This window comes from Pygoscelis adeliae, unplaced genomic scaffold (genome assembly GCF_000699105.1).
Source record: "Pygoscelis adeliae isolate BGI_AS28 unplaced genomic scaffold, ASM69910v1 Scaffold278, whole genome shotgun sequence".
Taxonomy (NCBI): Eukaryota; Metazoa; Chordata; class Aves; order Sphenisciformes; family Spheniscidae; genus Pygoscelis; species Pygoscelis adeliae.
The window spans coordinates 30,805-44,197 of NW_008825411.1; the positions used below are offsets into that span (position 1 = coordinate 30,805).

The following is a 13,393-nucleotide window of genomic DNA, read 5'->3' on the forward strand; positions in this document are numbered from 1 at the left end:
ATACCCAGCAGAATGCCCAACCTCCAAGAAAGGAGAGTAACGTGGTATTTGCTGTAATGGACAGCAACGCTCTTAGCAGCATCAGCCAGACTAAGGCTGGCTCACAAAAACAAGTGAATTCCCAGCCTACCCTCTTTGGGGCACACAATCAGAGACTTGCATTCTCCACACACAAGAAGACTGCCACAGACACCTACAGCAGAACTAGAGAACTGATGGGGGACTTTTGGTACTGAAGTCAGAGGTCTTGAGCTCTTCAGATGGGCCAAGTCACAGAGAACTTGAATGACAGCCACAAATCTGCTTGAACACAGATTTCCGATATGTTTTCCTTTACTCACCCCTACTCCCCGGTCACCCCCAACTGCTGAAGTTTTCCTGCCTGGAGAATGGCAAAGATCAGGTATACACAGCTCAAATTCATCTTTTCCCTGTGTTTGGGAGATCACCTGCAAGCTTCATGATGGCCTTACAAGAACCACACTATAAGAAAAACACACATAGAAGTGGTCAAATACACCATTTTTAATGCAGATTTGTAAAATTTAAGCTCAGTTTTGAAAGTTTAGGACATTTCATGAAAGAGCATTTGGTCCTCTTAAAAATTTCCCATCCCAAATTAAATACTTTATGAAAAAAAAAAAAATTAAGCATACATTGCATTTTTAATTAGGAAAAATTTATATTGCACATTATACCAAGAAATACAAAAGTCTGTTTCAGCAAGTTATTCCAGCAGTGTTATCAATTTCATTTTGATATCATTGACTTATACACAAGTTTTAATTTTAGTGCATAACGTGCCCTGTCATTACAGAGTAAAAATGTATCAAAGCATTTTTAAAACAAAGAGGAAGAAAAATTGGCTCCTTAAAGAATACAAAACCTTTTACCACATAGTCAGCACCAGTCTCCTTGTAGACAAAAGCCATTCCTATGGAAAGAGGACTGTCAGATCACCTTGGCAACACAAATTTCAATGCAGTTTCTAACGAGAAGCTGAGCATATACTATTTGGCACTGTAACTAACGGTCCAAGTCACTCAGGGCTGAAAGGCTGCAATACCTGCCCGTACCGCTCCCATTCTACAGCCACCTCTCGCTCTATTTCTGGCAATACACAAGAGGGAAAAGCGCAGTGGCAGAACAGCGGTGCAACTTCGTTATCGTCGTGTAATTCTCTGAGGAAAACTCTGAAACAGATTTCTGTGCATAACACTTGGCTGGAACCCCTGCCAGGGTTCAGGTGCTTCAGAAGGCACGAAACACTGAGAGGCAATCGCAAGGTACATAATGCACGTTTCAGAGAGCTAAACTGCCGGTCAGGGAAAAATCGTTACCAGAAGCAGGCACCGACACACCTAGGGCAATGTCCGTCCTGGCATCTGCTACGCCGCGATTTTCAATGGCCAGTTGTGGAACGCTGCGTTTGGCTTCCACGCTACCAAGCACTCCTCATTTCAGAGCTGCGATCAGAAGATCGGGCCCAGTAGCAGCGTTTCAGAAAGTCCGGACGTTTTTCCTTTCTGCCTCCCTCGGTCGGCAGAAAGCACTCCCTTTATGCATCCTCCTGCACTTCTTTACATGTTTACAAACTGAAGCACACCGGCATGCCCAGGCAACGTTTACTGGTTAAGAAGCTACACCTTGAACCTCTCCCAATACCTCTTTGGATCAATTTATGTTTTGCTTTGAAATAGGCAACTAAGACATTCCAGTAATAGGTTTGCAAAGCCAATTCTGCAGGGGTTGGAATTGCCAGCTGCCTCAAATATCAAGGCAACCAATTCTATTGCAGTGTTTTGGAAAATCTTAACATACTTCCCTCTCTCCTCTCCAACCCTCCCCCCCTTAAAACACACGCAGTAAGACTAAGAAGACAGGATTTTTTTTTTTTTTTTTTGCCTGAATACAAGATCCAACTATCATGGAATAGAAGATTCTACAACAAAGTCCCTGAGATGCATCTGTATACTAAAAGATTCAAACAATAACCTCTTCAGCACTAACTTCATATTTATTAGAAATGTTTTGAGTTGCAACACATGGTTTATGAAAACCGATGTTGTTACAAGAAGGTGAAAATACAGCAGATCAAGTTTGCCCTTATATTTAAGCCTTAATTTAAAAATAATTAACCCAACAGTAACATTCAACTACTTCAACTGTAGTCAAAAGTAAAAAGCATGTAAGAAATGGGGAGCCATTGGAAAAAAAAAAAACAAAAAAAAACCACAACAAACTCTTAGAGTAAGTGGTTTTGGCCTCAGTTTGTTTTCATCCCTCAACGGCCCTGCCTGAATTTAACTGCTTTCTTCCTGGAAGTTCACAGACAGTTATTCCTCAAACATATCTGAGCTGTATTTCAAGATGGTGGGATGAAGCAACAGCATTTTTTCACCATGCCTCGCTGGAACCAGGAGGCACAGCTTACAGGCAGAGTACAGCACTACAGGCAGCATCAATAGCTGCTGCAGCCGTGACCCTGTCACGACGGCAGGTACCGAACTGTCTCGTGGCAGAGGGAAGTGAGCACGCTGCAGGCTCGGACCTCTTACTAACTCCATTCCCAGGGCGATGCAGAGGCAGCCCCGTTACTAACTGAACTGACACCGAGAATACACCCAGCCCACAAGTACCCTCTGGGATGGGCACAGCAGTTGATATTCTTCCAGTATCTTCAAGAAAAAAGAAGTCATCTCATAGGCAAGTTACTTTTTAAGTTACTTTGGGATCCGCTGTATTTTGTAGCCAGCTAATCAGAAATACTTTATCCACCTTCCCAAGCAAGCTCAGTTTTTCCTACTAGTGAAGAAAACTTAAGGCACTAACATATTAATGCTGTCAGGAATGTGAAATAGTTTGTTCTTCATGTATTGTTATACCAGTTCCTAGCAGCATCTCTCCTAAAAAGGCACTAGATACATGGCAAACAACAAAACTTTTGGAACTTCTGCTCAGCTAAGCTAAAGTTAGCTGCTTGACAGCTGAGTGGCTTTGCAATTTCCCCTTCCCTCCCACCCATTCCCTTACAAAAAAAGGCACCTGGTTTGTTTTATTACTGGTTTCTGTAGCCACAGGCTCTTGTGGCTGTGCAGTTCTATACAACTGTGTATATGAGGGTATCATGACTATACTGATAGCTTCTTACATGATCAGGAGTTATCTTTTCAAGACACTATTCTAGATACAGCGTTTTTGTTTCAGCAAAACCCATTACCAGTGGGTTCCTACCTGAGTAGTACTTAAGGTTGTGTATTGCTAGTCAGAATAATTCAATGATTAAACTTGGTGTAAGAAATTGCACTTTCCCATTCCTTCCCCAATCCCAAGATCATTTCAAATTAAATACTAGACCCTTTTCTAAAGGGACATTTGTAATACAGCTACAAAGAGGTAGCTAAGTGGCACACGCCAATTTTCTTTTCTTTTTCTTTTTTTTTTAAGTATATTCAGCCTTCATTTGCAACAACATTTTTCATAGGAAGTCTTAAAACAAGAAATCTCTATTCAGGTGGCACATGGAGTTACCGCAGTTCAGAAGACAGAACTCGTAAGAGAACTCGGATCTCCCTTCATCTCCATAACTGAAAACTAACAAGCACGGGTACACCCAAGTGACTCGGCGTATGCAGGTGCGTAGCTGAAGAGGAGAGGAATGTCTACAGCCAAATCCCATGCTCCTCCTGACATATGATAAAAGTTACTCTGAAGAACCATTCAGATCAAGCCCACCATTCGATCAATCTGTCTCATGTAGTTACTCTTCAACGGCAGTAAGTATCTCCTCTCGTCAGGAACCCTGTTACACTGTTAACAAAATGAGAATATTTTTAAGAACTCAAATACAAAAACAGGCAATCCCACACCCTCTGTAATCTAGCAGGCGTTTCAGCACCAGCAACCACAGATTTCCTCCCAGTACAGAAAATTGTACCCAATAGCACTTCTGGTCCCGACTCTCCTTCGCTCTTTGCAAACTTACAGCACAAACCACATAAATGAACAGCAAGTGTTTCCTTAGTGCAGGCTGCAAGCTTCCAAATACACGCCAAACTACTGCAGCTTGTTATTCAACTGAGACTTCCTTCACTATGACAACTGTGAATGTTTTTTAAAATAATGCTCTTTTTCTGCAGGACTGGGGGGAGGAGGAAAGAAACCATGCTAGAACCTACTAGCAGAGATGATTTTTTTTTTTAAATTGTTCTGTATTAAAAACATATCTATTTTGGTTGGTGATAGGCACTGGATCCATAGCTCTGTACTCAGTTGATGCATAGCTAAGAAAGGTCACCTTTACATGTCTCAAAACCATTCTGAGGAAAAAAAGCCCTGTTTAAATGACGCTCTGCTTTTCTCTTTCCCCATCACAGCAACACTGGAAGATTTTAAGGGCAAAGAAAAGGGGAAGGGAAAAGTAACTGGAAATAAATTAACAAAGAACAAACTAATTGCTGCAAAATACTTAACAGGGGACAGGCTTCACCTTCAACATAACAACTCTCACATTATCCTAATCCATTCATTCCACTACTGAAAGTGTTTTTCACCAGGGAGCTTCTCAGATATTCGACATTCATAAAGGAAACACTGCAGAGCCCTAAAGTAACACTTCCAAACGGCTCTTTTTCTACTGCCTAACCCAGTTCAGCATACATCCCTTCTCCAGCAACACAGCCAGGAACGCTCTGTGTATTCCTTACATTAGAACTGAAGTTGACTGCCTTTAATTCGTTAGGTTTAATTTTTTCTGCGCTGTCCTCTTCTCCAGGGAGGATGTCTTGCCACAGTGAGTTACGGAAACGTTCATCCACAGACACAACATGTCCCTCAGTAGTAAACATATACTTATTTCCAGATTTATGCAGTGGATTCTCTTCATCAAACAACTAAACGAGATGAGAGAGACAGCTATAGTATGGGTGCAACGTTCTTCATGTCCCATCAACAATAAGTTAAAACGCACGCACTCACGCATTTGAAGGATCACACAAAAAGCATACCTTTTAGTGCTAAATGGGTAACTACTGTTAGAGCAAATGGAAATAAATAGTTTTAATGCAAGGGATTTATTTTAACAGTTAAAAGGGGAGAGCAAAAGAAAAACTTCGCACACAACTTAAACTGCCCTTATTTTTCTAAGCTGCACTATGCAGGCATTTCCAGGCTGGCATCCACTGTTCCCATTCAGTCACGCATTTATTTGGTTTTCTACACTAAAGGAGATTGAGAACAGTAGCTTAAGCCGTGTTGGCTCAAATGCTTTCTCCTGTGACTGCCAAAGCCTGATGGGGAGAAATCGGGAGGCTGCTGTGAGGCAGGCAAAATGGCCACAAGCAGTAATTTAGCTCAGAGCTGAGCAGTAGCTTCCTTCAGTCTTGCTTCCTCTCCTTTCCAGCTCCCCCCCAAAAGAGCTGCCAGCTCTCCAGCCAGCAGCTGCCCAAACCTCCAAGATTAGGGTAGGGGCAAAGAAAGAAGAGCAGCGCATTCTCTGATACACTCTGATACCTAAACCCCTCTCTTCCCCAGGGCGCAGCACAGGTTCTAATTAACAATGCGCTGCCTCCTCGCTGTGCCATGTTTGTGCTCGGCGCATGCAAGAGAGTATCTTTGAAATGAAGAACATATACCTACCAGGTACAAATATTTACATGTTTCACTGAGAAAAAAACTCTCCATTCGATCTTCCTTTGTCTTCTCTACAACGTGGTGTAATGTGGCATAGCCACACCTGCAAGATTTAAGATTAGTTTGGGTTTAGCTCCCACGCATTCTGATCTCGAAGCGCTCCCTAGATATTCCTTAACTTCAGACCATTCCAATTGTCACTAGGGGTGAAGTTAAAATGAAACAAGTCTCTCTTACAAGTAAGCACTGATTATTGGTCTCTGGTATTCTGATGAGACTGTAATCGTCGACCCTGTGGTTCACCTATTCCATCGTGCAGATTTATTAGGAGTTTCTCAAAGAAGCAAGATACTCCCAAGGCACCCCGCACAAAACAGGCGATTTCCCCATAACGAGCACATGAGAAACCCAGGTCTGAAAGCCTGGTCTCGTGCAAAGGTTTCTTCCCAAGCTACCTACTCTTCCCTCCCACCAACGCCTAACAAATGATGAAGCTGCAAGCTGTCACACAGCGCACTCCTAATTCTTTCAGCCAAGCCCCTACACAGCATCTGAATCCCACTTAACCGCAGAACGGCGCTGTTTTATACTGTCCTATGGTTAGTACAGGCTCGTCTACAAAATCAGTAAATACCAATAGCTGAATAAAAATTCGCTATCTTTCCTCTGAGTCTTGCAAAAAGTTCAGATACTCAGTATTACAGTCAGGATTCACTGTTACTGTCTTGAGATGAAAGCTGATATGCAACAGCATCTATCTTAGAGGCCATCCCTCCAGTTTAGTTAAACGCCATGGGCCCATGAGGTTAGAAATATTTTTTGCAGAATCCATAGGAAAAAAAAAAAAAAACCCACACCTACTAATTTTACCAGGTTTTAGCAACTGATCATCAACAACGCATTTTGAAAGGCAGTTATAAAATTCTGAAGGCATAAAGTTGTCACTGGACTATAATTTCATTTTCAGATGAAAAAGAAATAATTGCTCAATAAATAAATCATCACTTGCGGCTTTCATGGAGGGTTGGGTTTTCTGGTTTACCTACATTTGGCAGATTGGATTCTATATATTTACATAATAAAATAACATATATAGCTGTGAGAGAAGACAAAGAACATTGAAGACTGACTTTGCTTTTGTATATTTTTCCAAACTCTGCAGAATATCCATTCCCACATGAAGGTAAAATGGGTTCTTTGTGGCCTAAATAAGGAAGGCAGACAGGAATTAGAGTCAGCAATTTCAAAATCTTGTAAAAATAACACTTACAACAAAGGCCTAGTAGTATCAGATTCTCATGTATTACAGTAAACTTATCTTTATAGGAACATGACTTAGATTACTCTGTGCAAGCTTCTCACATTTGCTTTAGTGCAAATCCTAATAAAACCTGTAGTAAATTCAAACTCTGATAGCTTTCCTGAAGCCAGAAAGGTATTTTAGTTTACTGTACCTTCTGCCAGTTGGAGCCTGTGCCTAGACGATATAGCAAGGAAAGCTATTACATTTACTTCAGCAATTTCTATTAAGAAGTCACAGGTCTCTACCTTGTGAAAATCTGCCAGCGATTTTTTGAAAAGGTTTAGTCTCATTTTTGTCTGTCTTATAAAAAAGGCTCTTTTTTTTTAAGCAAACAACATAGCAACTACATTGTGTAACAATCTAGTGCCTAAACAGAGACCTCCGTGTAAGAACAGGCAGATCCAGAGGCACCAGGTTTTAGCAGGCCAGAGGCTAGGGGAAGAAAAAGTGACTTTCTGAAGGAAACCATTTTTGCCAAAATATGAGCTGTAAGCTCAGAAAAGTCAAGTACCTGATAAAGAAGGTATGTGGATTCCACTAACTCTGGCCTCAGGGGATAAAAGGGAACATCCGGGGCTTGCAACTGCCAGTTGTATCTTTCTGGGAGGGCTCCGTATCGTTTCCATATGGCATAATAAAAAGCATGGAGGCAAATAGCATCTTCCACATCTCCTATCAACACCTAGGCATAACAACAGCCGTAAACACGCACGCTTAATACTGCAAGCCAGCAAACTGCTTTCCGCTCTATATAAGAACATGCCATATAATAAAACACACCCCTCATAAGGGGAGACAAAAAAAACCCCAACCCCCCCAAAAAAGCGAATGTATTAATTCCTTTGCACCAAAAGCTTTAGCAGAGCTCAGCCTCACAGCATGGTCTACAAATACTGAGGTTACATGAGAAAAGTTAAAAGTATCTCAAATCTAGTAGGCCAGGCCTTCCAATACTGTTATGCGGATGCAGAAGCTGACCCGCCCTAAGACTCTTTCCAGAGCAGCCAGATGTAAACCCACAGGCTGAAGCTCATCTCAGAAGAGATGCTTAGACTCGTTCACAGCCTAGGATTAGAGGCTGACATTCTAGAGCATGACATGATTTCTCTACACCCCTTTACTGTGTCGTTTGGTCTTTAACAGAATGAAAGTTTACCTGCAGTCCAGGAAAAAAGGCTTGCAAAGAGTCAATCCACGTGTTCATCAGCTGTCCTGTGAACATGTTTACATTAACGTACAGAGGAGGGTCACCTTCACCTTCATTGCAAGCTTCTCGACTGCCAAGTAACAATAAGCATGTGTAAATATTCACTATTGTAGAAGAACACAACGCACGTTCCATTTCACAGCACTGCCACCAGCAAAGAGAATGAGCCACAGATTTGTCGTGCTAGGCTCAAAGCCGTATTGAAAAGAACCAAAACGCCAGTCACGCTCTCAGAAAAATTAATTCATAAAAGGTACGTACACCATATCCTAAAGTTATGTCAGCAGAATCTCTATCAAAAAGTCATCTAGGTAAGACCAGGCCTTAAGAAGTACTAAACCAGCCAATTTAATACATTTCCCTCGCAGTTTTACAGCCTTCTCTCAGCCTAACATTTACTAACTTGGATGGTAACCAGTTTAGCTTCTTTGCACCAATAATGCTATACAGATCAGTCAACTAAGGAGTGAAGGGAACATTAAAATTTATTTCCGCGGTCACTACCACGGAAATAAGATTTTGTTTTTTAAAGAAAAAAAGAGAACACAGATTTTCTAGAGCATGACACAAAACACTATACAATCTCTCATATCTTGCTGGAGTACTCATTGCTTAAGGAATCGATACTCATATGAAATAACATACCCTCTTCTTAAGTGGTTCTGAATGTTCCGATAAGCATCGTTGAACATATCCAAGTCTTCCTTTTCTCCAAAGAGGATGTAAGACTTCAGAAGGTATTCATAGAATGAATCCGACCCTGCTCCCAATCCACTTTGCTTTCCAACCCAATGACCAGTTTGAATATTCACAACATTTCCTTTCAGAACAGACAAGAAGTTTAGTCTAAAGCTGCCAAGTACATCAGAGAAAAATAATCAAGAACCAGAACTTAGAAATATTACGTCTTCGAAAAGTCTTAAGGAGGAATGATCAAAGATCACTATCAAAATAAAGTGTTACAGTGCATTCATCCAAGGAACTAGCACACACATGCGCAGTTGTTTTAAGTACTTTTAGTCATCTGCCAATCTGAACTATATTAATGGGGATACAAATGCAAGAACATCAGTCTCATTTCCCAATTACATGAAAAATCTGTCCTTGGAAACCTGTGCCCTAAGTAGTAAATTCAGATACTCCATTTTTCTTACGAAATTACAAAGTGCCATTTGGTCAACGCAAACCGTGAGTATGCAAGGAGAGCATGACTTAACAGCTACAGAGGAAGCAGATCAACAGAGTTTACGATAGGTGAAAGAAACCTGTGGCACGATGGCATTCTGCTACAGGAGACTGAGGTAGGTTGAAACACGGAGCCAGTCAACACAGCATCACCTCAGAGGAGATTACCTAGCAGTCCGGTGTTATTGCTCCTGAGACTCCAGAGTGCTTTGACAGCTCTCCTGGCCACCCATTCAAACGTGGAATCGCCAAGCAGCCTGCTAAGGATGCCAAACTCCACCAGCAAAGAACCGGCTCCTGCAGTACAGGTTTCATTATTGCTGTCTGGAGGTACCCCCTTCTTCAGATTGACCTGTGAAGCAGGCAGAGGGAGCGCTAACAGCAAGAAGGCAGGCTGCACCTCATACAGCTGTGCTCTCATCTGCAGTCTTATATTTATTATAAAGCCTTTTTATTAGTTTCTGCAATACGTAGCGTGCAATGCGTATATAGTTAGAAAGCCAGCATATCGCTGCTTGGTCAAAAAGCTTTCCTGAAGAACTCCTGCAATTCATCTTCCAACTTTATAACATCATGCTCAAGGTGGGCAACCCTTATTTTGCTACTCTTATACTTGTTAATCCTTCCAAATTTCAGTCCACTTCTCCCCCATTTCTACTAAACATTCAGGTTCTGCCAAGGGTGATGCAAGCACTGCTTCCTCTCAGTTAGTACTCTTGAAATCAAGAGTTTTCTCAGGGAATGCTCCTCAGCTTCCCCACAGAACAAAACGCTGAAGGGAAGTTACACCACCCCTCAACCGCTTTACCAGACTCTGAACAGAAGTGAGAGTTCATGTTTCTACAGCCTGACAGGTCTGGAGGAAAAGCAGTGCTGCTGTCCCCAGAAATTAATAGTCAGGCAAGTGCTAATTAGTTTTACAGTTCAGAGTCGTTCCACTAGAACTGATATCCTTCTCCTTGCAAACTGCATCTGCTTAAAACAAGAGGACACAGCATTCAAGAATACCGCAGTGTTCTTGAGTACTCACTGAGCAGTATTCAAGAAAATTACAAATTCCAAGCCCGGTATGACAAATGGTTTAGATGAGTTTTATTTTATCACCATTATGTTAGTACCAAGTCACCAATAAAGTCACTTTCCTAGGCTATTTGCCTTTACAGTATTTCTTGTTAACCTTCTTAATGACGGCATTCTTTGTTGCTGCGTGATATATAGGAAGAAAGCGTGGGGCAGGGCACATTCCAGCCAAACAGCATGGAAACAGATGACTACTGACCCGTAGGAACAATATATACAGAGTGAAAAAACAGCCTAAAGAAAACATTTACTAGACATAAGGAGCAACTTATATGTCGTCCATATCACCATAACTTAGCGCAGTTTTCCCCCCACGCCATTTTAATGTTCAATACCCCAAGTGCACATATAAAGGCACACACAGGGTACGGAATTCGAGTTGTAAGGACAGGTGAATTACACTTTTAGATTATTTCCCCACTGTGTTGGTGTGCTCACTTACCCGAGGATATGGAATTCCAGTTTTGGTGTTCTCAAAGGCTGGAAGTAGTCTCACTGCTAGGTCATGAGCCATATGCAACAGTTCATTGTCATAATCCTTAATGGTCATATCACCAAAAGGCTGTTTTGTATCTGTAATTATTATGTGGGCAGAAAGCAGGCTTCCCAAAACCCTGTGGGAAAAGAAAAAGATCTTCGGTTTTTAAATCTGATCTGAACCTAGTTCTTCAGCTAAACCCTTACCAGTATCATGTTTAACAGGAGTATTACTCTGTGCACCTTACAGGCACTACGGAAAGAGACCTGCTTTTTCCCCACCGGTAGTGAAAACATCTGGAAGCCATGCTGCTTGTCAGCCACAGTGATCCCAAAATCCAGTTCTGCAAAATTTACCTAACCCAGTAGCTCCTTACAACATACCAAGTCTATTGCTGAGTGAAGACCTCCTTGCCCCTGCAAATGGCAGCAAGGTCGTTATATAAACTCAGTACTCAGAAAAAAAGAAAGCCTAGCCAAGTTGAGCTGCAATTGAATAAACACTGTTTAAGACATTCAGGAAATGAAGCCATTTAAAATCAGACAGTATCTTAAACTCATCTCCAAGACAGACAGGCCTGTTTTTCATCTAAAACGAAAGTGAAAACAAGCAGAAGGTCCATGGAAGAAAACCAAAACAGGGAAAACCTGTCAGCAGGGTTGTTTGCTGTGCACAGATCCGAGTCTCCGCTGCAAAAGCGACAACAAAAAAGTAGCAGTCTGCAAGCCAAACACAGTTGAGACTACCATTGTACCACTGCTTCAAGTCACATGTGACTCATTAAAATTGTTTTATTTATGAAAGGATGGAGTATTTTCATAAAAGGTTAAAACACAACTTACTCAAGGAACAATTATGGAATAAAGCCTACCAAAGACATCCTTATCGATGATTTTACTTTGGTTCTCCCGTATATGCACACCAAGTCTTTAACCTTGTTACTGTTTTAAAGACAGAAACTTAAGAACGACATACCTGATTGTTGCCTCAAAAACTTGGACTGTTGAGTCTTTATCAAATGAAACCGTCTCAATCACCAACTTCACTGCTTTCTGGAATTCTGAGGAGTTTCCCATTACCTTTTACATAAAAACAAAGCTATGTTGTCTAATTGTTGCTTCAGAAGAGGGTTGGGGAAGAGAATGGCAAGTTCACATTTTAGACCAACGGTCATATTAACTAGATACAGAACAGAGTACTTCAAGCTCCTGCTAAAAAGACTTTCCGGAAAGTTACCCATCCTACTGACATGTAAAAGTGCATTTTTTAAAAAGTATGTTAAAACAGGGAAATCCACAAAGATGTATTTTTGTCTGTTTTACTAATCCATGCACTCATGTATTCTTCCACCCCAACATCAGCCTTGTGGGTGACCTCTTAGAGCAGGAGTCTAAAAACTCTTAAGATGTAGCGCACTGAGTGTTTTAACTGCTTAAACTATCAGTTTAAGAGTTAAGTTTAGCTTAAAAGGTAACACAACTTGCAGAACAATGAAGTCTGATTTGACATTTATTTGACCAGCGGAGTCCAGCCTTTCGGGCTTCTGACTCAACACTGCATGCCATGCCCGGGAGGTCTCTCATGCCCGTTTTCCATAGGTATACCTTCGCACTTGATCTCCACTATATCCAGAGACAGATGTAAATTCAGCCCCGGCTTCAGGGAAGCAGGAACGTGGACGGAAAACACAGGTTCCCGCTTGCATAAGTTCGCGATAAGGCTGGGAGTACAGGGAACCTACCTAGCTCTTTAACCATCAAAGCACCGTGTGCCGGCCAGCCTGCTCTTTCCATTACCCAGACCTAGCGGGAAAGCATTCACGCGCTTGATCTGAGCAGATGAAGAGCAAAAGAGGCTTTCTCTGCGCAGAAGCTTCTGAAACACAGGAGAGCCTAGGAACCAGAAGTTTTGTATTTGAGGAAAAAAAAAAAGTTATGTACTGCCCCAAAAGGTATGGATAGGACACTGAGCCACTGGCGAACGAGGACAGGAAGGCAACTGTTCAGCCAACACACCATCAGCCACGTAGCACGGATCCCTAACTGCTGTTTCAGTTAAAACCAACGTTTTCCTCACTTCCCGCTTTCGGTCCTGTTCATCACTGCCGCGTTCCGTTAAACAGCTGAGACCTCCTCACCACAGAGCTGCAATTCCGCGTTAGCAATGGCAAGTATTGTACAGCCTGAAGCACACGTACAGTCCTTGCACACACCACCTTCTGCACAGGAGGAGAGAAACGCACCACAGATCCAGTGCGTCGGTGGGCCCTGGCACTCCAGAAGGCCAAGAATCTGCCCCGGCTGCAAAAATGAGACTGGGAAACCTAAGGGGGTTTCTAAACATGCACAAGGAGTTCAGGGAAGAGGCTCTTCCCCACGATACCGTACTACTAACATAAAACTGAGTTGCTTCTCGCGTTATCTTCAAATTTTAACAAACAGAAACGCATATGATAGTCTATTTTAGCAGGCTAGAAGCAGCTTTACAGCTTTTCCCCTCCTTCCTTTCA

The 13,393-nt window shown here is 42.0% G+C and overlaps 1 protein-coding gene across 1 annotated transcript in view; it reads right to left on the reverse strand.

Annotated features, from left to right (window-relative positions):
* Positions 1 to 3,444: 3,444 nt before the first annotated feature.
* EDEM1 (ER degradation enhancer, mannosidase alpha-like 1) overlaps positions 3,445 to 13,393 on the reverse strand; it is a 10,179-nt gene continuing 230 nt past the window's right edge. Inside the window, exons 2-11 of the mRNA XM_009330628.1 lie at positions 11,860 to 11,963; positions 10,849 to 11,020; positions 9,495 to 9,678; positions 8,787 to 8,961; positions 8,091 to 8,211; positions 7,446 to 7,616; positions 6,762 to 6,835; positions 5,638 to 5,734; positions 4,707 to 4,892; positions 3,445 to 3,810 (exon numbers count right to left, since the gene is read on the reverse strand). Of these exons, the coding sequence (XP_009328903.1) occupies positions 3,721 to 3,810; positions 4,707 to 4,892; positions 5,638 to 5,734; positions 6,762 to 6,835; positions 7,446 to 7,616; positions 8,091 to 8,211; positions 8,787 to 8,961; positions 9,495 to 9,678; positions 10,849 to 11,020; positions 11,860 to 11,963 (1,374 nt within the window). The 3' untranslated portion in view covers positions 3,445 to 3,720. The remainder of the gene's footprint in view (positions 3,811 to 4,706; positions 4,893 to 5,637; positions 5,735 to 6,761; positions 6,836 to 7,445; positions 7,617 to 8,090; positions 8,212 to 8,786; positions 8,962 to 9,494; positions 9,679 to 10,848; positions 11,021 to 11,859; positions 11,964 to 13,393) is intronic.